This window comes from Arachis hypogaea, chromosome 13 (assembly GCF_003086295.3).
Source record: "Arachis hypogaea cultivar Tifrunner chromosome 13, arahy.Tifrunner.gnm2.J5K5, whole genome shotgun sequence".
Lineage (NCBI taxonomy): Eukaryota > Viridiplantae > Streptophyta > Magnoliopsida > Fabales > Fabaceae > Arachis > Arachis hypogaea.
In genome coordinates, this window is record NC_092048.1 from 21570445 (window position 1) to 21591737 (window position 21293).

Genomic DNA, 21293 nt, shown 5'->3' on the forward strand with positions numbered 1-21293 from the left:
ACCATTAAGAAGAAAGCAACACCAAATTAAAATTTTAAAGCAAAGATAAACAAAATTAGAAGCAACAACACTTATTTTAGAATTAAACTTAATTTGCAAAAATATAATTTCTATGTTCAACCAATAAAATAACTCATGATGACGCAATTAAAAATTACTAGATAATTATATAGAAATATTTATTCTAACTCTAACTCTGTAAAATAATAAATAAAAAAACCAATCTTAGTCATAGCTGATGCTAAAAATATATAAAAAAATGAGTCTTATTTAATAAATTAATAATGGCTTGACAATTTCCCTAGTTGGCATAGTGAAAATCTCACCACCCTTTACCTATTAACCACAACCAATCAAGTGTTACCCCAGCAAAAATGCCTGCAAGAAGAAACAACACCAATATGTTTCCCAAGGCATTTTGCTCTGGTCCCTACAAAATTAAAATAAATCAATCAATATTAACAAAAATTATCCGAATTATGGTATGTCAAATTTGTTTCAAACCTACCTTGTAACCTTTGGGTGCACTAGTAAGAACACAGACAGTGAGATAACCATTTGATAATCCCAAGAAAGATGTCAACAACATCATCCAACCTTGGTCACCATACTTTGAAGTGAAATAAAATGCCGGTATAAGTAAGATACGACTAATTATTGTTGTTGTGAGCAACTTTCGAGACTCCATTTTAATGCATTTCACTAGGGGAATGTATCTTCCGATTAAGTCAAACCCATTGTACATGGCAATCAAAACAAGAGCATACCTGAAACAATAATAGCATTGGAGAATATGTTAGATAATATCTGTATTTATAACATAAGATACATTAGAGATTTAAGCCTCATTTGATGAATGATATTACTGTGTTTATTTTCATGTACATACCAATCGCCCAAACTATGTTTTCCAGTGTCTTCTGACAAGAATCCAGGGAAGATAGACAGTGTTAGAGAATATATGAGGAACAAATCAATTGCATAATCAATGTTCTCCATTAACAATTGCTTCTTTCCTTTCCGCTCTTGTTTCTTTACATCTTCATTGTCCTAAAAAAGAAAAGAAATCTTATCTCATAAACGGAATCATGAAAAGTTTAGTAACTTCTATGAATACATAGGGAAGAAAAAAAAAGAATGGAGTCCTATCCTTTGGGATACATCTATGTATGTGAAAGTAATTCATGGTAATGTAATGGAGTTAAGCTCTAAGATCCTTCAAATTTGGTTGCATGTACTAAAACAGTCTTTGAGATCTCAATTATACAATTAAATCTCTGAATTGACAAAAGTACATTATATAATTCCAAAAGACATGATGAGTCACTTGATAGAAAATTATTAGGGATTAGCATAGTGCACTTTTGTCAATTTTAAGGATATAGTACAATTGAAATCTCGTGGACTATTTTAATGTACATAACTAATTTAAAACATCACTTTGAAATTTTAACTCTAATTTAATGTCCAAATAATTTTATAACCTAATTTGCAAGTCAATTGAAATGCATAATGATTTTAAATTGCAGTATGCAACGGTAACTAGAATGGAGCCACAACCTTGCTGATGTAGCGCTCATTGCACTAATTGTGGTAGCAACTGAAATTTGAAATCATGTTGGAATTGAAAAGAAAAGAAAAGAAAAAGTGGAGTACAGATGAGGTCTGGATGCCAGCGGCTGCAAGATCAGCTGAAACAGTTTTTGCTCCTTCTGATGCTGCTTTTGATCGGTAATACTTCACAATTGGTACTTTGGGAAACACAAATGCATAGAGAATGACACAAAGAAGCTCAAAGAATGTTGTTATGGCAAAGAACAGAACTGCAAATCAAAGGATCAATAAAAAAGAAAGAAAGCATGATCAGTGATTAGTAGTTTAACTAATTTTTTATGTTCCAGAGAAATTATGTTAGTTGGAACTTACGTGCTCCTTTGCGAAGACCATCTTTGGAGTTCTCAAATGCAGCTTTTGTAACTAACCTCAAAGCAGAAGTTAATGCACCCGATGCTGCTCCACCAGCAAGGAAAGACTACAACAAAATGACACCACATAAAAAAGTATGCAGGAGTTAATGGAACTATTTAACACATTCAGAGACACAAATTTGTTTAGAGAAGGAAATTTATATAAAAATAACTTCTTTTTCTGGCTTTTATCCAAAAACAAAAGTATTGGAACAAAAATTTATCTTCTATGTTATATCTTTGTTTAACATCTCTTTATTTAGTGTTAGTTTAGATTGGTTTTTTTAAGTGAAAAAAAATAATTTTTTTATAAAATAAAGTATTTTTATTTAATTTAAAATTTATTTAAATTCGTATTTTAAAAAAAAGTATTTTTATTAAAAAATAAATTATTTATTTTTTTCTAAAAATTAACAATACTTTATTAAAAGAAAAATAAAAATAAAAATGATTTTAATACTTAAAAACTTTTTTTAAAAAATCTATCCAAATATAAAATAATTTTTGTCTGTTAAAAAAAGATTTTATTTAAAAAAATAAAAAAATAAATACTTTTTTCAAAAGTCAATTCAAACCGATTCTTATTATCATAAAAGTCAAAAACACTTATCAATAGAATACGAAAATATGACCCAAAAAATAATTCACATATAACAAACAATAATAATATCATATTTAAAATGAAACTATCTATTACCTAGATCTCTTTTAACTATCTCATGTATAATATTTTAGGTTTTTCTTTATCTTTTATATTCTATCTTCCATCTAATTTACCATTTCAATTGAATATTCTACCAATCTTCTTTTCACATTTCTAAATTATTTAAGATGAGTTGTTACTATCTTTTCAATAATAAATGTTGCTCTATTTTTTTCTTTTATATCTTTGTTTCTTATTTTGTCCATTCGGTGTGTGACCGGTAATCTATCTCATCATCCTCATATTTGTCTCACTTAACCTCTATTCTTACTCACATTTTCCGTCTAACATTCTGTTAACCGGTCTAGTCGCAGTCCAAGAAAATCATATAAAATTATTAATAAAAGAAAGTAACATTGTGAGGAAGTTTATACAGAGCAATTTTGCAATGGTGACGCTGACCTGAAGCAATTCAGGATGCATATATGAAAGGTCTCCCACCATTCCACCTTGGACATGAGCATCTGCTATTCCAAATGCACCACCTACTGCACATATACCAATGAAAGTTCCAATTCCTCCTCTACCAGATGTTGCTAAATCTATCTACAAAAGACATAAGCAAAAATCATGTTCTGACTTCTGATGAATTAAGAGAGTAAGAAAAGTTCACAGACTAATGATCAAGACTTACAACTAACACCAAAAGAGTGGCTGCGAAGAAAAGAATGTATCCAAATAGGTTCCGAAATCTTGTGTTTATTCTTTCTTCGTTGTAGGCAAGTGTTGCAATCGTTCCAACTGCAAATGGCTGGTATACAAGAGTAAGAACTCTTGAGGGGTGATATCTCTGCACAAGAAAGGAAAAAATGAGATCAAAATTACTCTGGATTGAACAACACAACAATTGAATCATCAGAATACTGATAAATTACCGGAAACAAGATAGAGTAGTAATCTGTTATTGTGAGCATACTGTTCCATGAGAAAAGACATCCATTTCCAAGAAGCCAACACACTGCTATTGCTGTATACTTTCCCTTTTGATCATGCCAATAATGAACAATGCATGTTTAATTTCTTTGGTACCAAATAATAGATTCTTTGTTAACTTGACACTGAATCGAAAGGAAGACTTGGAGCAACGGTTGAGTTGTTTCTGTGTGACTTTAAGATCACTAATGTAGTTATTAGGTTAGACTGTATCAATTTCCTTTGCCAAAGCACTAAACCTACTCACTCACACCATAATTTCCAAAGAAAATATGAGAATTAAAAAAAAAAATTAAACCTGAAGTCTCGTTGGAGGATCTGCGGTAACCATGGCTGCCTCGGATACTTCCTTTTAAGCTAGCTCTGAATGAAACAAGTAATTGAAATCTCAATCAAGATAAAAATATGGAGCAGCAACTATGGGTTTAAATTTAAACCACACAAGCAGGGGAAGAATTGAAGAAACAAACAAGGATAACCGTTAATAATAACATTAGAAATAAATGAATGAATAATAGTCCAAATATTCGTTATAGTAGCGCAAGACAAACGATGATTAGTATGATCACCAACACAGCAATATCAATATTCTGCCACATCCATAACACTTCACTTTTAGAATTTTTGAGATGGTTTTATTGTAAGTTATAACCACACATGCATAGTTACCTTCTTTAAAATCTTAGATAACACATAACAATACGCTTTAGATAAACTCTTAGAATTCACTGCCATAGTGACAAAATTTGCAGTATAAAATCAATAATTGATTAAAAGCATACAACGATATTGCTGGCACAATGCGTTTTAATGGAATCCCAGTTGTTTTATGAAATGCAAATTATAAACAAACCGTACGAAGAAGAGATCAAAAGAAAGAAAAAAAGAAATTTAAATAAAACAAACCGTACGAGTTTATTTTGTTATGATCATTCCATTTTGTATTGCATTGCATTGATTTGTTTATTCCCTTGCTGCATTAAGGACGCTAAGAATAAAAAGGCATACATGCCTACCGTTTCGGCCGTTTTGCGGGCAATCATGTACAGCGCGCGCGCCCACACGAATCAAAATGCAGCCCCGATCAAGAGAACATGCCACTGGCCGTTGATTCCCTCCAGTTCGATACGGGCCACGGCCCATCCTGGCCGTCCAATTTCTTGGTCACCATCATTCTCATTTTTTATGCCCTTTTTGTTTAGGGAAACAAAGAAGGGGTCCCTCCTTATGAGGGTACTTTTTTATTCTCTCTTATGGGCCGTGTTTCTTGGTTGTTTGGATCACGTGAAGGGTGAGCTGATGGATAAAACCAGCGATGAGATTAGGAGTAGTTTGGTTCTTACACTTTTTTGGCTTAGTTTTGGATGGGGGGTTGGGTTTGGTATCTAGCTAAATTTCAGGATTCACATTCCATTGACATGTCCTCTATATCTGTACATGATGGGTGCTAGTAAATACCAGGCCTCACATTTTGCATTGTAACAAAGTGCCTTTTTCTTAATTTGTTTTTCCCAATTTTGATTTATGATCTTTTATCAATCAATAGTTGGAACTTGGAATATTCACCGTGGAATCAGGTCATTAATTTTTTACAATGATCATTGCTTCACCTATTCAATAAAAAAAAAAAAAGAAGTTGCTTTTAGTCTAAAGTGCGATCTATAATAATAGGAATAATTTGATGGGTTCATCTAGTGTAAAGATACTTATTCATACAGATTTACAGATTTTTATCTTTATTGAATTTGCTGTGGACACGTGTTATTTATGTAGGAGGCTGATCGAAGGGCTGGGTCAGCCGGCTGGAGTGCACAATTTAGAATGGGGTTCTCATTTTAGAGGGTCCCGTTAACGCTTGTTGGGCCTTCAGGTTTGTTCCCAAAAAGAGTGGGGGTAACCACTCTAGTTGTTGATGTGGGTCAGTCTTCTCCTATCATCCAAAAAAACCCTAGCAGCGTCCACCAAGATTATTGCTATAGGGCCTGGTTATGAAGAAACAATGAGCAACGACTAAAACATCAACGTTATCACATGACACAATAAGATTATTACTCGATGATGATGATGATCATAATAATAATAATAATAATAATAATAATAATAATAAGTAAAATCCTTAGAGAGTATGTTACAATAAATTCAAGAGAAAATTTCACTCTATTACTTTGCGAGATGCTAAAATTATATTCCCCTCCCTTCTATTTTATAAATGTACATTCTCTTCCCTTCTAACTTTTAAAAAATCTACTCTTTAATATATTTTAAATTTTTGTGTTAACTAATATTAACTTTATTCATTTTTTACGAAGAAAAAATTATTTTTTTAAAAAATACCCATTAGCAAAAATTTTATTGATTATCATTAAATTTTGTTTACCAAAATAGTCTTTAAATAAATTATTTTTTTATTGATTAAATTGTATTTTTATTAAAATACTTTTTAAGAAATTAATAATTATATTATTTTTTTCTAAGATACCTATCCTTCAATAATTTTTTAATTATTAAATTATGATTTTACCAAAATTTTTGTTAATAATTAATTTTATATTTTACTATTAATTTTTTTATATCAATAAATATTATTGTAATAGTAAATAAAAAAATCTTATCACTGTTAATATGTATAAAAATTATTATATGTTGATGGTAAAAAATAATCTTACTAAAATTTTTTATTTAATGATAAAATAATATATATAGATATCGAAAAATTAATAGTAAAATATAAAATAATTGATAACAAAAATTTTGGTAAAGTTATAATTTATTAATTAAGAAATTACTGAAGGGTATTTTTCACAAAAAATTATTTAATTATTAAGTTTTTTAAAAAATACAATGTAATCAATAAAAGAATTATTTATTAAAGAATAATTATCTCTAAATAGAGGGGAGAGAGTCTCATTTTAGCATCTCGTAGGGGAATGTAATTATCTCTAAATTCAGAGATGAAACAATTTGCTATTTTTGTATTTAACAGAATCAAAAGATGTCCTATATAAAAAGGGAGCCACTCAAATAAAGGAATTTGGATCCTCTAAAGTTTGAATTTCACTTTAGAGAGTAAAGTGTGATCTTCTCCCCTTGAATAGTTTCTCTTTCATATTTATTATTGGTCCCACCTATGAAATCAATGGTGAGAGATCACACTTTACTCTCTAAAGTGAAATTCAAACTTTAGAGAATCCAAATCCCAAATAAAGATACCTAAAACGTCTTTTATTAAAGATATTTTTTAATAATTAAAATTGAACATAACTGATAGGTTAATTGACCTTAATATTTAAATTAGCATTTTTTAGAGTGCACCAATATTCATAATATATATTTATAGAATATAAATGATGAATCGTATATAAAAATAAGTTGCTTTATCGTTAATGTTTATTGTGATAAGTTTAATCATATCAAGTTTGGAGTTCACTAATTGAAATATAAAATTTAAAATGAAAATAAAAACTAAATTAATTAACCTCAATTTAAATATAAGAATAATATAAGTTGATATTTTTTTTAGTATGAAAATAATAATAAAACTTATTCATTAAATTAATTACATAATAAAAAATACAAATAATTCGTTAACTAAAAAAATAAAATTACTATTTTCTCATATTATATTTTTTTAAAAAAATTAAAAATTAAATTAACTCTTAATAAATTACATATTAAATATTATTATTTATATAATATATCTCTATATAATCAATTATTTTAAAATAATTTAATTTATATTTTTATTGAATAATATTTATTTAAAATTATAATTTTAATTCCCGTGAGCACAGGAGATAAAACTAGTTTCCTTTTTTTTTTTTTTTTTTTTTTGGTCTTGGAATAACCTTATGCTAACTCCATCGGGTTAGTAGTTTCACTATAAGGACAGCTTTTCTTTTGATTTATTTTTCTCCTGCGTTTTTTTCACTCCTTTTTTTTTCCACCACTTCCTTACTTTTGACTTGAATAAATTATTTTTTCAGTCCATTACTAACACGGACCAAACGCTCTCAACAAAGTATATCATTGGGCCATTCTTTGAGGAATACGAGCAACCCACCGTTACGTTGCACGGGCGTTATATGTGTCCCCGTAAGAGCTGCCTCAAGCCAGCCATCAGCCATCAAGGGCCCCCTATGCGACAAATTTGTCAAGCCGCCTCCCTCCAGCCTCGACACCATAACCACGTGTCGCTCACGAACTAAAGCAGAGGGAATATACGAATCTCTGTATGTTCATTCATCTGTACACTATAATTCTCCTAATTAGCTATGAGGCAAAACCCCGTTGATTGATGAATAGTGTGCAAGCTTATTTTCACTTGACCAACCCGTTTATTATTTGAGCTAGCTAAATATTAGTTAATAGGGTATGGACAAATTTTGTCTAAAGTAGGCAATGCACTAATGTGAAACCATAACTATGAAAGAAAAAGAATTCATAAAACTTAGTCATAGTACATGCTGCGGTGGAAAGGGAAAATGATGATGAAATGAAAATATGAAAATATTCTTTGATGGATAATTAGATAGTTATCACATGAAAGATATCATTTTATTTCACTACAATAAAAATCATTTTTAGCGGTCATTTATTTTGTTTTTAGCGGAAATAAAAATAGCTGCTAATATATTTATCGGTAATTAGACATTAGCCATCTTATGCTTTGTCGTTAAAAAGTTTTAGCGGCAATTATAACATTTGCCGGTAAAGACTTTTTTAATGGTCGCAAAAAGTATATAGCTATTAGTGATCATTTTTTTGGCAATTTATATGGCCACCAAAAGTAATTCTAAAATTGCAATGTTATTCATTTTTAGCAGCCATTACTATTGCCACCAAAACTCTTTACTAGCAATTTATATGACCACTAAAAATAATTTTAAAATTGTAATGTTATTTACTTTTAGTTGCAATTATTATTGCCGCTAAAATCTTAAGACCTTTTTTAGTTATATTATACTCATTTTCTTAGAAGCAAAAAAATTTCTTTTTTTTTTCTTAAATCTCAATTATTTGTGTCAACAACAACAACAACAACAACAACAACAATATTATTATTATTATTATTATTATTATTATTATTATTATTATTATTATTATACTGAAATTAATTATTAAAAAATAAAATATTTTATTAAACTCAAAATATTGATACAAAAATTTTTTTTTAAAAAAATAATAAATCATGTTATAAATCTAAACAATAAAAAATGCTACAAGCCTATAACTATGTTTCATCAAGTTAAGCTATAATAGTAGTAAGGGAGAAAATAAAGGAATAAACATAAATTGTATATAAGTAATAAGTTGCCACTGCATCTGAAACAGAATAGAAAATCATTGTCTACAGTAACAATTCAAAACAAACAAAATAAATAAATGAATTAAAAAAAATCAGGAAACCATCATTGACAATAACAATTAAAATTAACAAAACTTAAATCAATAGAATTAGCCTATGCTCGTATCTGAAACCACTTAAAGTGTCAATTATCTATGTGTAATGAATCAAAAAAGTTTGGTTAATCAAAATGAAAACAAACTATATCAAATGTTCTTCAAATTTTTGCTTCCATCTCTCTTCATAGTTTATATACCTTCTGAAAAATATCTTTAAATCTGTAACACTATCAAACTGTAAATGAGTTTAAATATCAACAAAATAGAGAATAAGTTACTAAATCTAATTGTGTTTAGCAGATTGGATTAGCCGTATTCACACAAGTCTGTGACTAGGCTTACAATTACAAATGTTTTATTTATGCTACTAGAGAGATATATAAAATAGTAAATACTCCAATAAAGATTTTATTATTGTCATTATGTGAAAATATTTTATTTTGATCATTAGATAATAAATTATAGGGTTTGATTTTTATATATTATAAAAGTGCTACTTTTATTTAAAATGTGGCCAAATAAATAAATTACACTTTTTAAATAAAAAATTACCATAAAAAATATTTTTAACATCTTCGTTGAAGTAATTATCATATAAAATATCTTTATACATCTTTTATTAAGGGCATTGGTATAATTTTCAAATATTTTAATTTTTAATAACGACAGTTCATTGATAAACTAAATGAAATGCATAATAGACCGTATAGGTCATCAACAATAGAAAGAGATGAGATTTTTCTTTTATTTAAAAAAAAAAAGTAATCTAATTAGGAGTGCATAAGATCCGGCTAATCCTAAATTCAGCTTGGTCTTGAATTTTTGTCTTTTCTAATCAGTTTTATTTTCTCTCTCGAGTTCAAACTATATTTCTAATACTTCTAGTCTAATCCAAATTCATATTCCATATCTAAAATTATATATATTTAGTAAAATTATTAATGAAATGCTATACTTTTCTATTATAATTAATATTTTAAATTATGTAATATTATTTTTTATAGCAATTTATTTTTATATAAATATTATATAATATGTATAAAATTTAATTTTTATGTGTAAAATTTTATTAGTTTGTTATATAATTTTAAAAGTTATATATTTCGGGTTACGAGATTTTTTAAGAGTTATAATATGAAGAGAAAGAAAACGCAAATGATGAATGTGATATTCATATGAATAGTAGTTGTGATACAAATAAAGAGTCTTTGCTCTATTTACACAGAGTTATGCACCAACTTCAGCATATGTATATGTTCGGTAGGTCGAATATCGGATGGTTTGAAAAGATCTTTGGGTCAGTTGGTGGGTTGTGGCCTGGATTCGAGTCGCGAGGGTTGAAATTGGAGCAGCCGACTTTTCGAGCTCTTCGTGTGGAGGGGGTGGCACCTGCAAAGACATTCTGACGCTCTAATCAGTCAGGTGTGCAGACGGAAAGTGAGATAATGGTATGTGACGTACCTTGGGGGAGGGGTAGGACCCTCCCATATATACCATGTCAGAGGTGGGTCCCACAGGAGCAGACCCACCTTCCCCGAAGCTTCCTTCACACAGCTGTAGCAGTGAGTTGTCAGGGACGCGTGTCCGGGTCAACCATTGGCGCCTCGCACCCGACCGTTCGGGTCGGGTGGTCCACGGGTCGGATCGGCCCGCAAATGGTCTGGGGCAGGCCGTAACAGTGCCCCCAACGCGCCAGCAATGATCGTGAGGGCTATTGGTGGCGTGTTATGCTCTCTTCGAATGTTGTCGCTAGATCGGCCGCTCGTGGAGAAGACGTGTCTCTTGCGCGTGTGTCTGTTCGTTGCCGGGGATAACCGTTCGTCACCTCGTTCTTCGCGCTGGGCATTTAATGCTCATAATGGGTTGTTTCAAACCCTGTGAGTAAAGACTCTTTTACCCCTGCCTTTCGCGCTTCATGTCAGTTTTTTAATCTCCTAATCAGTTTCACGCTCCATTTTCGTTCCATTTCCTTTGCATTCTCCTTCTTTCTTCCTGAATTTCCTACTGTGATCTTCGTGTTTCTGAGCATTCATCCCTTCCTGCTTTCCTCTCAGCTATTACAATCAATCAGGTAAGCACTCTTCTCCTCTTTCTTTGCTTTACGTTTGTTTCACCTTCATTATCAGTTCTTCTGTATGCATGTTGCTTGTTTGATTTGCATGCTAGATGATCATAGTGTTAAGTAGGTGCGTTAGGGGGTTACCATTCCAGAGTATTAGCTTTTTAGGCTTTTACTTGAATTCTGCTTCAGCCATGCTTGATCTTAGTTATTGAATAGGATATTAGTTTTTCTGGACTCTCGAACTCATAGACTAACCGAGTGGTACCCCCACTGTAGGTATGCCTCGCGTCGTCTCACGAGCTTCCACCTCCGCCGCAGGTTACGATCCCTACGCTTGGGTGACTTCCGACGTGAAGGACTCCCCGAACCAGATGGGCGAGGAGGAGCTTACCGAGTTTCGCCAAGTCGAGTACTTGTGCGGCGGGACTGACGAGGAGGCCAACTATGACGTTTTTGTTCCTGCCCCCAACTAACGACTATACGAACTCAATTTTCACTCCCCCCGGGTTGCCGATTGGATTTGGTTTTACAAGTCCATGTTCACCCAAGTGGGGGTTCGCATCCCTTTTCTGCTTTTCAAATGGCGCTCCTTAACCGGATCTCCGTGGCGCCATCGCAGCTGCATCCGAACAGTTGGGCTTCCATCCGATGTTTCGAGATGGTGTGTGAATATCTGGAGCTACCGGTGTCCGTCGACGTTTTCCTTTTTTTCTTCAACCTCACGAATCCTTCCAAGGAGGGGAAAGCGAGGAAAGGGTTCATGTCCTTCTGATCTGCCCAAGGTCGGAGGATTTTTGGCTTGTTCGAAGACTCTTATCATGGGACAAGTATTTTAAGGTACGTCCAGTCAAAGGTCGCCATCCCTTCTGGTTGTCATTAGAAGGGGAATGCCTCATCCCGACGTATTGGAGTTTCGGGGCGGGGTCCAACACCTTTATCAAGGTGACTTATAAGGGGATGTCCGTTGTGGACAGAAATATGCCGACGTGTTGTTGGCCGTTTTTGGGAGGAATCATGTGAATCCCCACCTCCCGGTTACCAGAAATTATATTTGTGAGTAGCTTTGACTTGTATTTCTTGCATTACTGTTGCTTTGATTGGTTATGCCGATTTCACGACTAACTTGTTTACTTACTTGTTGCAGTGAAGATGTCTGCTTCGGTGACAGGGCTTGAGGGCTTGTACAAGACTTTCTTGGCGGACAGCGCTGATGAGAAGGCTGACGGGAAGCCGGAGAACCCTCCTGAGAACAAGGAGGATCAGGCGGTGACTTCACCCCGTGACACCGAGATGTCGGACAAAAATTCTGGCGGGATGCGCGTTTCTCCTTTTCATGAGGAGATGGCCGGCATCGGGCATTTGTCCTCCGCTCAACAAGTCGAGGATGATGACTTGAAGATTATCCCTACCCCCAAAAGGCAGAGGGCATCCTCCAGCCCTGAAGGAGCTCTCATCGTGATGGAGAGAAACTTCGACGCCGAGGCCTTTATAGACTCCCAGTTGTTTCTCGACACGAAGGATCACTTCCTTGGCACCGAGCTTGCGGGGCAGGCAAGGTGGATGTACCGCACCCTCCTCCGCGGTGCTGCAATAGCTCAAAAGGCCGAGTTCGAGCTGTCGGGGATGCAGTTGCTGCGTAGGAAGCTCGAATCTGCTACCAAGGCCAATAATGAATTAAAGACTCAAGTTGAAACGCTTCGGGAGCAGCTGTCCAAGACGGGGGAGAAGCTTAAGGCTGCCGAGGAGAAGGCCACGTCTGCCGAGGAGAAATTAAAGACCTCTGATGCCACCGTGTCCCGTCTAACAGAGCGAGAGATGAATTTGGAGAGCCAGCTCAATGCCGTGCAAGGTCGGGTGGTCGCTTTGGAGAAGGAACGTGATGTGGCCGTCTCGTCGGCTAAGGCTGCTCAAGCTGAGGCCGAAGAGCTTAAGAAGAAGCATAAAGAGATCGTGAAACAGGGAAAAAGCGCGATCTTCATGACTGAAGAGGCTCTCAAAGCCCAGGTGAAGATCGTGGCTCCTGATTTCGACACGTCGGCATTTGGGGTCTTTAAAACAATCAAGGATGGCAAGATTGTCGATATGCCCAAGATGTGATCTCTTTGTACTTTTGTATGGATTTGTGATTTTGTTGCAGATCTTGTGGAACTTACTTTTTGTTATACTTTAATAGTCGCTTGGTCGGCTTGTGATTATCATCTTTCTCTGCTTATCTGGTAGAGTTTTCGTTTTGTTTTGTTACTGTTTTGTCGGTGTAGGCTTGTCGCTCATGTTTGTTTACCATTATGTTGGTAACTCAGCGAAGCCAAGTCGTGGCTTTGCTATTGCCGTAGCCGTTTGTTATGGCTTTAACTTAGTTGGCTCCCGGGGTGATCAGTCCCGGGGAACCGTATCGTTGTCCTGCTTACCATACGTTATAGGGAACATGTTGTCGTGGGACGCATAAATGGGGGGAAAGTAAATGGGAAAGTAATTTTGACAAGTAAACATTAATCGACAGCTAAACAAGTCTATTGCCATGACAAGTATTTAAGAAAGTAAATCACTGAGCTCATCAGATCGCCTAATCGGCGTGTTTGAGCTAAGAATAAAACCTTCTCAGGTTACCTGCATTCCAGATTCTCGGGATTTCCTTGCCATCGAGCTTCTCCAATTTGTAGGCGCCCTTGCCAATTACTTCTTTGACCCTGTAGGGGCCTTCCTAGTTTGCCGCCAGCTTTCCTTCCCCTTGGGTCGGAAGCCCGATATCGTTGCGCCGCAGGACGAGGTTGTTTTGTTTAAACTCTCTCCTGAGCACTTTGGTGTTGTAGCGGAGGGTCATTCTTTGCTTTAGTGCTACTTCTGACAAATAGGCCATCTCCCTAGCCTCGTCTACTAGGTCCTTCTCTACAGCTTCTTCCACTCCCTTTAGAAGTAATCGTGGGCTCGATTCGCCGATCTCTACGGGTATCATTGCGTCTACCCCGTACGTCAGGCGGAAAGGGATTTCTCCTGTGGAGGACTGCTCGGTTGTACGGTAAGACCAAAGGACTGAGGCGAGTTCGTCGGCCCATGCACCTTTTTTATTATCCAGCCGCTTCTTGAGGCCCAGCAAGATGACCTTATTTGCGGCCTTGACTTGCCCGTTTGTCTGGGGATGCTCTATCGAAGAGAATTTCTGCTTTATGCCCAGTCCGGTAAGGAACTCCACGAACTTCTTATCAGTGAACTGCGTCCCGTTATCTGAGATAACGACTTCCGAGATGCCAAATCGGGTTATCACCTGCCTCCACATGAACTTTCGACAATTGGATGAGGATATACTGGCCAGTGGTTCAGCCTCTATCCATTTGGTGTAGTAGTCGATGGCAACTATGAGATATTTGACTTGCCATGGACCAACCGGGAAAGGTCCCAAGAGGTCGACTCCCCATTGTGCGAAAGGTCGGGAGGACGTCAGTAGGCTCAGCTCGGTAGCCGGTGCTTTGTGAAAGTTGGCATTCTCTTGGCACTTGACGCATTTCTTCACGAATTCTTTGGAGTCCTCCATCATTGATGGCCAGTAATATCCAGCTCGGATGAGCTTTCTTGCTAGGGCTTTGCCCCCGATCTGGTGACCACAGCACCCCTCGTGGACTTCTCTGAGTACGTAGTCCGTTTGGTCGAGATGCAGGCATTTCAGCAAGGGCTAGCTGAGTCCCTTTTTGAACAGTTGACCTTGTATGATCGCATATTTGGCCGCCTCCCTTCTTAACACTTTAGATGCCTTCTCGTCGTCAGGGAGTTTGTCGTTTTCTAGGAAATCAGTGATGTGGTCCATCTAGGAGGAGCCTATCTTTGTCATGTGAAGGGCAACTGCTGGTTCTTTTATCATGCCTTGAATGAGAGACCGGTTGCCGACTCCTAGTTTCGTGCTTGCCAGCTTGGATAGTAGGTCTGCCCATGTGTTCCTTTCCCTCAGAACATGCTGGATCGAGACCTCCTCGAATTGTTTGCTCAACTCTTTGACCTTTTCCAAGTACTTCTGTAACAGCGAGTCTCTGGCTTGGTAGCTTTCGTTCACTTGCGAGGTAACTACTTGTGTCACTACACACTTCCAGCCTCGTGGCTCCGACTTCCCGAGCTAGGGTTAAGCCGCCCAAGAAGGCCTCGTACTCCGCTTGGTTGTTCGATAATGAAAACTCGAACTTGATTTATTGTTCGTATATGACCCCGGCAGGGCTTTCTAAGATGATCCCAGCACCTCCGGACGTCTGGTTGGAGGCCCCGTCCACATGGAGCTTCCACCGTATGCCCGCTTCCTCGGTTGGGTCTCTCGTTACTTCCACCAGGAAGTCTGCCATTGCTTGCGGCTTAATCGCATGTCGAGGCTCATATCTCAAATCATACTGAGATAGCTCAATGGCCCAAGTCATCATCCTTCCCACTAAGTCGGGTTTTTGGAGCACCTGATGAATTTTCTGGTCCGTTCTCACGACAACCTGGTGACCTTGGAAGTATTGTCATAGTCTACGGGAAGAGGTCAGGAGTGCTAGTGCCAGTTTCTCTAACTTGCTGTATCTCAGTTCTGCTCCTTGCAGCGCTTTACTCACAAAGTAAATTGGATGTTGAACTTTCCCTTCTTTCCGCACCAAAACCACTGCCAGCGCTTCTTCCGTTATGGCTAGGTACAGGTAGAGTGGTTCTCCGACCTCGGGCTTACCGAGTACAGGTGGTGTTGCAAGGATCTCTTTGAAATGATTGAATGCTTCTTCGCATGCCGGGGTCCATTCAAATGCTATCCCCTTTCTCATCAGGTTGAAGAAAGGCAGGGCCTTCGCTGCCGACGCCCCAAGGAAGCGAGATAGCGCGGTGAGCCTTCCTGCCAGTCTCTGAACGTCTTTGACACAGCCTGGGCTCTTCAGTTGGAGTATTGCTTGGCATTTTTCAGGATTGGCTTCCACCCCGCTTTGGGTTATCATAAATCCTAGGAACTTCCTGGCCTTCATGGCAAAGGCACATTTGAGAGGGTTGAGCCTCATGCTGTGTCGTCGGAGGGCCGCGAACACATTTCCCAGGTCGCTTAGGAGGTCCTTAGGCCGGGTGGTCTTGGCAAGGATATCATCCACGTAGACTTCCACCGTCTTGCCTATGAGGTCACTGAATATCTTTTTCATCAACTTTTGGTATGTGGCCCCCACATTCTTCAGGCCAAAGGGCATTACCTTGTAGCAATAGAGTCCTCCCGGCGTTATGAACGCTGTTTTCTCTTCGTCTGGCCGGTGCATCGGTATCTGATTGCAGCCGAAATAAGCATCCATAAAGCTCAGATACCGGTACCTCGCCGCCGCGTCGACGAGCGCATCAATGTTGGGTAGGGCGTAGTAGTCCTTGGGACACGCTTTGTTGAGATCGGAATAATCCACACACATCCTCCATTTCCCATTGTGCTTTCTTACTAGAACTACATTCGACAGCCAGGTCGAGTAGTCGAGTTCCCGGATAAATCCCGCTTCGAGGAGGCTGGCCGTCTGCTTGGCCACCTCCTCTGCTCTTTCTTGTGACGTCTTCCTCCTTCTTTGAGCCACCGGTCTGGCCTTTGGCTTGATGGCCAAATGGTGTGACATGAGTTGGGGGTCTATCCCTGGCATGTTGGCCGGTGTCCAGGCAAATAGGTCGCCATTGGCCCTGATCATTTCCACTAGAGGCTCCTTCAGTTCGTGAGGGAGGTTTCTGTTCACGAAGGTGAACTTCTCCTCCGTGTCACCGACTCTAAACTTCTCTAGGTTCCCTTCTGGTTCCGGCCTGGGCTTGTCACTGACTCTGGCATCCAGGTCGGCGAGGAACACCCCTGACACTTCTTTAGATTTCTTTCTTAAGGAGAGACTGGCATTGTCGCAAGCGATTGCCGTTTCCAAGTCTCCTTTTACGGATCCCATAGATCTGTCTTCAGCGACGAACTTCATTACCAGCATCTTTGTACTGATCACTGCCCCGAGGTCGTTAATGGTTTTTCTCCCTAGGATGACATTGTAGGCCGTGGAGTCTCGTAGAACTACGAACTCAGCCATTATCGATCTTCGCCCCTGACCTTGTCCTATGGAGACCGGCAGGGAGATTATCCCGTCTGGCTTGATGAAGTGGTCGCCTAGCCCTACAACACCGTACTGGTAAGTCTTTAAGTCGGCATCCCGTAGACCCAAGGCATCAAACACGTTGCGAAACATAATATTCGAATTGCCCCAGTATCTACAAGGATCCGCTTGATGAGGCTGGTTCCCACTCTGGCCGTGATGACCATAGGGGGTTTTGCATGACCTCGTCGAACCATTGGTCCTCCGAGCCAAATGAAATGGATGGGAGCCTCTTGGAGCTTTGTACAGAGGATGAGGAAACCACCAGGACTTTGACGTCTTTCCTATGTGCCGACCTCGACCTTGGCGCCGCATTTCTTGCCGTTAGTACGTTCACTATAGTAAGGCCGTAGTCGTCGTCCTCCGGCTCTTGACGTCGCTTCACTGCACGGGTCTTGTTCTCCCCCTCGTGGTCACGGTTTCGTCTCCTCGGCTCCCTGATGAGGTGGGAGAATTCGGCTAGTTTTCTGTCCTTGATTGCTTGTTCCAGCGCGTCCTTCAGGTCGAAGCAGTCCTGCGTCTTGTGTCCATAGCCCTTGTGATAATCACAATAGAGGCTCTTGTTCCCCCCGGTTCGGTCCTTTAGAGGTCGGGGCTTCGACAAGATTTCCTTCTCGGCTATCTGCTGATAAACTTCTATGATGGGGACGGTGAGGGGAGTGTAATTGGTGAACTTTCCGACTCGAGGGAACGGCCTGGGTGTCTTGGTAGGACCGCCGTCTGGCGTGTTCCTTCTGCCTTTCTCCGCTACCGTACTGCCGGGGTTGATTGTAGGAGGGCTGCCGCTTGTTGGCAGCCACGACTTGACTGACTTCTTCATCATTAATGTATTCCCTAGCTACGCTTTGGATCTCCTGCATCGTCCATACCGGTCTCGTGGTAAGATGCTTTCTGAAGTCCTCGTTCAGGAGTCCGTTCGTCAAACACAGACTAACTACCGAGTCAGTTAACCCATCGATCTCCAAGCACTCGTCGTTGGACCGGTCTAGATATTTCCTGGTCGGCTCACCGGTCCTCTGAGTCATGCCGAGAAAATTGATTGGGTGCTTTGCCTTTGCAATTCTGGTGGTAAATTGGGCCAGGAAAGCGCGGCTAATGTCCGAGAACCTGGCTACCAAACCCTGCGGGAGGCTGTTAAACCACCGTATCGCAGGTCCTGCCAGAGTCACCGGGAAAGCGCGGCACCTCACCTCGTCTCCCACTCCCTTCAGGTTCATCCTAGTCTCGAAGGACGTAAGGTGTTCCTGTGGGTCCTGGGTTCCATCGTACCTCATGTTCGTCGGTTTATCAAAGTGCTTTGGTAACCGGACCTCGAGGATGGAACGATGAAATGGGGTGGTGCCTATTATCACGGGTTGCCGAGTTCTCCTTGATCTCTCCTCGCCGTTTTCCCGACCTTGCTCCGTGGCCCGCCTCCTTTCCAGTCGTGCGTATATGAAAGGGTCACGACGTCTCCTCGGGCGCTCCTCCTCCTCCCGGGCACTTTCAGACTCTGTTCGTGGGATGGGCGTTTCTCGGGAGTGACTCCTCGAAGGAGACCGGGAGCGGCTCGGTTCGGAACTTCGGTGACGGTGTTCTGATCCGCCAGTTGCTGCTCCAGATTTTGCATCCTATGGTGCAGCTCTTGCATTATTCTGGCGTTGTTGTCGCCTGTCCCTCCAAAGGGGCGTCTCTCTTGAGATCGCGAAGACGGCTCGGTTCGTCGCGGAGGGGATCTCGTGCGTTCCCCGGAGGAAGCCACCGAGGCTTCTCCTCTGTGATCAGCCTCGCGGCTTGTGCCCCTAGGGTCCCGTGCGACGTCCATTCAGGCGCTGGATTCCCACAGACAGCGCCAATGTGCGGTAGGTCGGATACCGGATGGTTCGGAAAGATCTTCGGGTCGGTTGGTGGGGTGTGGCCTGGATTCGAGTCTCGAGGGGTGAAACTGGAGCAGCCGACTTTCTGAGCTCTTCGTGTGGAAGGGGTGGCACCTGCAAAGACACTCCGGCGCTCTAGTCAGTCAAGTGTGCAGGCGAAAAGTGAGAGAATGGTATGTGACGTACCTTGGGGGAGGGATAGGACCCTCCCCATATATACCATGTCAGAGGTGGGTCCCATAGGAGCAGACCCACCTTCCCCGAAGCTTCCTTCACACAGCTGTAGCAGTGAGTTGTCAGGGACGCGTGTCAGGGTCAACGATTGGCGCCTCGCACCCGACCGTTCGGGTCGGGTGGTCCACGAGTCAGATCGGCCCGCAAATGGTCTGGGACAGGCCGTAACAGTATCCTAAGTGATTTTGGAGGAAAAAATAACTAACCAGTTCTTGAATACCTATTTAATACTATCCTTTGTTATTTTGTGCTGTATCCATTACACCCCTCTCCCATAAAAAAAAATAAAGCGCTTATTCCATTGATTCAATGTGGGGTTATGCGTGAACTGTGAGAAAAGTCTATAGTCAGCACAACGAGAAAAAATTAAACCATGACTTATCGTTCCACACAGCTTTATTCCATTGATTCAATGTGGGGTTGTGCATGAACTGTGATACTCTCTATTCACAGAGTAAGAAATATCGGGACGTATCACGGTAAGATACTAAAGCGCTCCAACCACTGAATTAATCATGGAACGGTAGAGCTTTGGGTCATGGAACGTACAATTCAAAATCATTCTTGTGCAGTTTAAGTGAGGTCACCATTGGAGTTGGTAAGGGATTGGCCTCATCCATGCCAGCCATTCGTAGAACTTCTAATACATATTTATGGTGTTAGAGAAGGTATAGTTAAACAATGTATATTGTGAACAACGGTTTAAAATAAATATAAATATAAATTTAAAATTCAGATTCTTAATTAATTAAATAATTATTAACATATTTTAAAATTTTAAAAATTAGGATTAACACCTAAATTCATTCACACTATATACGGTTACTCCTAATCCCACCATAATCTTATTTCTGATATTTGCGGCATAGACCACATAGTCCCTCTCCAATACCCCTATCACAATTTGTTGTCGTTGCCGAAGACAGATATTCAGACGTAGTAGAACGTTGCTGTTCCTCATCACTCCGTTTAGATGTAGTAGAAGCCTGCAGTCTGTGCCGACGCCGTCTGTCTCATGCTGAAGCCGTCATTTGTCCTCTTATGGACGAAGTTCTTCTGTGATAGTGAAAAACAAGGAAACATTTGGGAGAAGAAGACATCAAAAACACATACAATTGTGGGTTAATAACGTGGATCAGTGTGGGATTAACATAGGGAACTTAGGAAATATGATATGTGCGTGAATAATTATAGGTACTCAAACCAAAAACTACGCCACAACAAAGGTAGCTATTTCTTTTCCTTTGGGAATAACAAAACAAAACTCTTTCTTTCTTTTTTATAGAGAAATGAGAATGGTGGGTGATGCTAATGGTGATAGATTATTGTTGTTCACGTCCTCTTCGCTCCTTGATTGTTATTTATTTTATTAGGTATATAGATGGTTATTTTTATTATAAAGTGAATGTTTATTTAATTTGGATTGGATTTAATTATGTATATTGAAATTTACTGGATGTTCATTTTGTTAGCTATGTAGATGGTTACTTTTCATTCTAAAGTGGATGTTTATTTAATTTGGATTTGATTTAAGTAGATATAATAAAATTTGATAGATGTTCATTTTACTATGTATGTTAATGGTTATTTTCATTTTAAATCGACGGCTTAATGAATAAAAAGCTCAGCGGCGCTGAGGCTGACGAGTGAGGAAAGGACCGACGGTGCAGTGAGGGTTTTGGGAGAAGTATGCGGCGGTAAAAGGGTTAGAAGGTGAATGGTAAAGTGTAAAAGGTGAAAGTAAAATTTTTGGGAGGACAATTTGTAATGGGCTTTTTTTTTTCATCTTCTGTGGGACGGAAGTTGTAACACCCTTACTATCAGAATGTCACGCTTCCGGCTGCGCCACTCTGATAGCAAGAAGTATTATGACGACTTCATATACTTAATAATATAATGGGAGCCTTTTGCTCGAAACCGTACCGCTGATTTTCTTTGAAAACTGAGAAAAACTACTTTGTCTTGAAAACAAACAAGCATGTACCAATATACATAACTTATTACTCAAGTAGCCTATACATATTATATACATACTAACTCATA

The 21293-nt window shown here is 38.9% G+C and overlaps 1 protein-coding gene across 5 annotated transcripts; it reads right to left on the minus strand.

Moving 5' to 3' along the window:
• Positions 1-250: 250 nt before the first annotated feature.
• LOC112737635 (equilibrative nucleotide transporter 3) lies at positions 251-4760 on the minus strand. 5 transcript variants are annotated; one of them, XM_072211429.1, is made up of 10 exons: positions 4620-4760; positions 3902-3966; positions 3546-3650; positions 3305-3460; positions 3073-3216; positions 1927-2032; positions 1657-1823; positions 890-1050; positions 509-767; positions 251-430 (listed from the first exon to the last, which is right to left on the minus strand). In XM_072211429.1, exons 2-10 carry the CDS (start codon positions 3932-3934, stop codon positions 323-325), a joined length of 1239 nt encoding a protein of 412 aa, XP_072067530.1. In that variant the 5' UTR covers positions 3935-3966; positions 4620-4760; the 3' UTR covers positions 251-322. The 5 variants fall into 5 exon arrangements, with proteins under 5 accessions (XP_072067530.1, XP_025643402.1, XP_072067531.1 ...); XM_025787617.3 differs by having other exon boundaries at positions 4515-4630; XM_072211430.1 differs by lacking the exon at positions 4620-4760 and adding an exon at positions 4515-4617 and having other exon boundaries at positions 3546-3788.
• Between the last annotated feature and the right edge of the window lie 16533 nt (positions 4761-21293).

Excerpts from the sequence above, each read along its gene's own strand:
- LOC112737635 (XM_072211429.1), bottom strand. The coding sequence starts at position 3,934 with ATGGTTACCGCAGATCCTCCAACGAGACTTCAG. Across the intron at positions 2,033-3,072 it reads TGCATCCTGAATTGCTTCAG|TCTTTCCTTGCTGGTGGAGC; the intron begins GTCAGCGTCACC and ends ATTTTGTTGTAG. Across the intron at positions 1,051-1,656 it reads CTGGCATCCAGACCTCATCT|GACAATGAAGATGTAAAGAA; the intron begins GTACTCCACTTT and ends TTTCTTTTTTAG.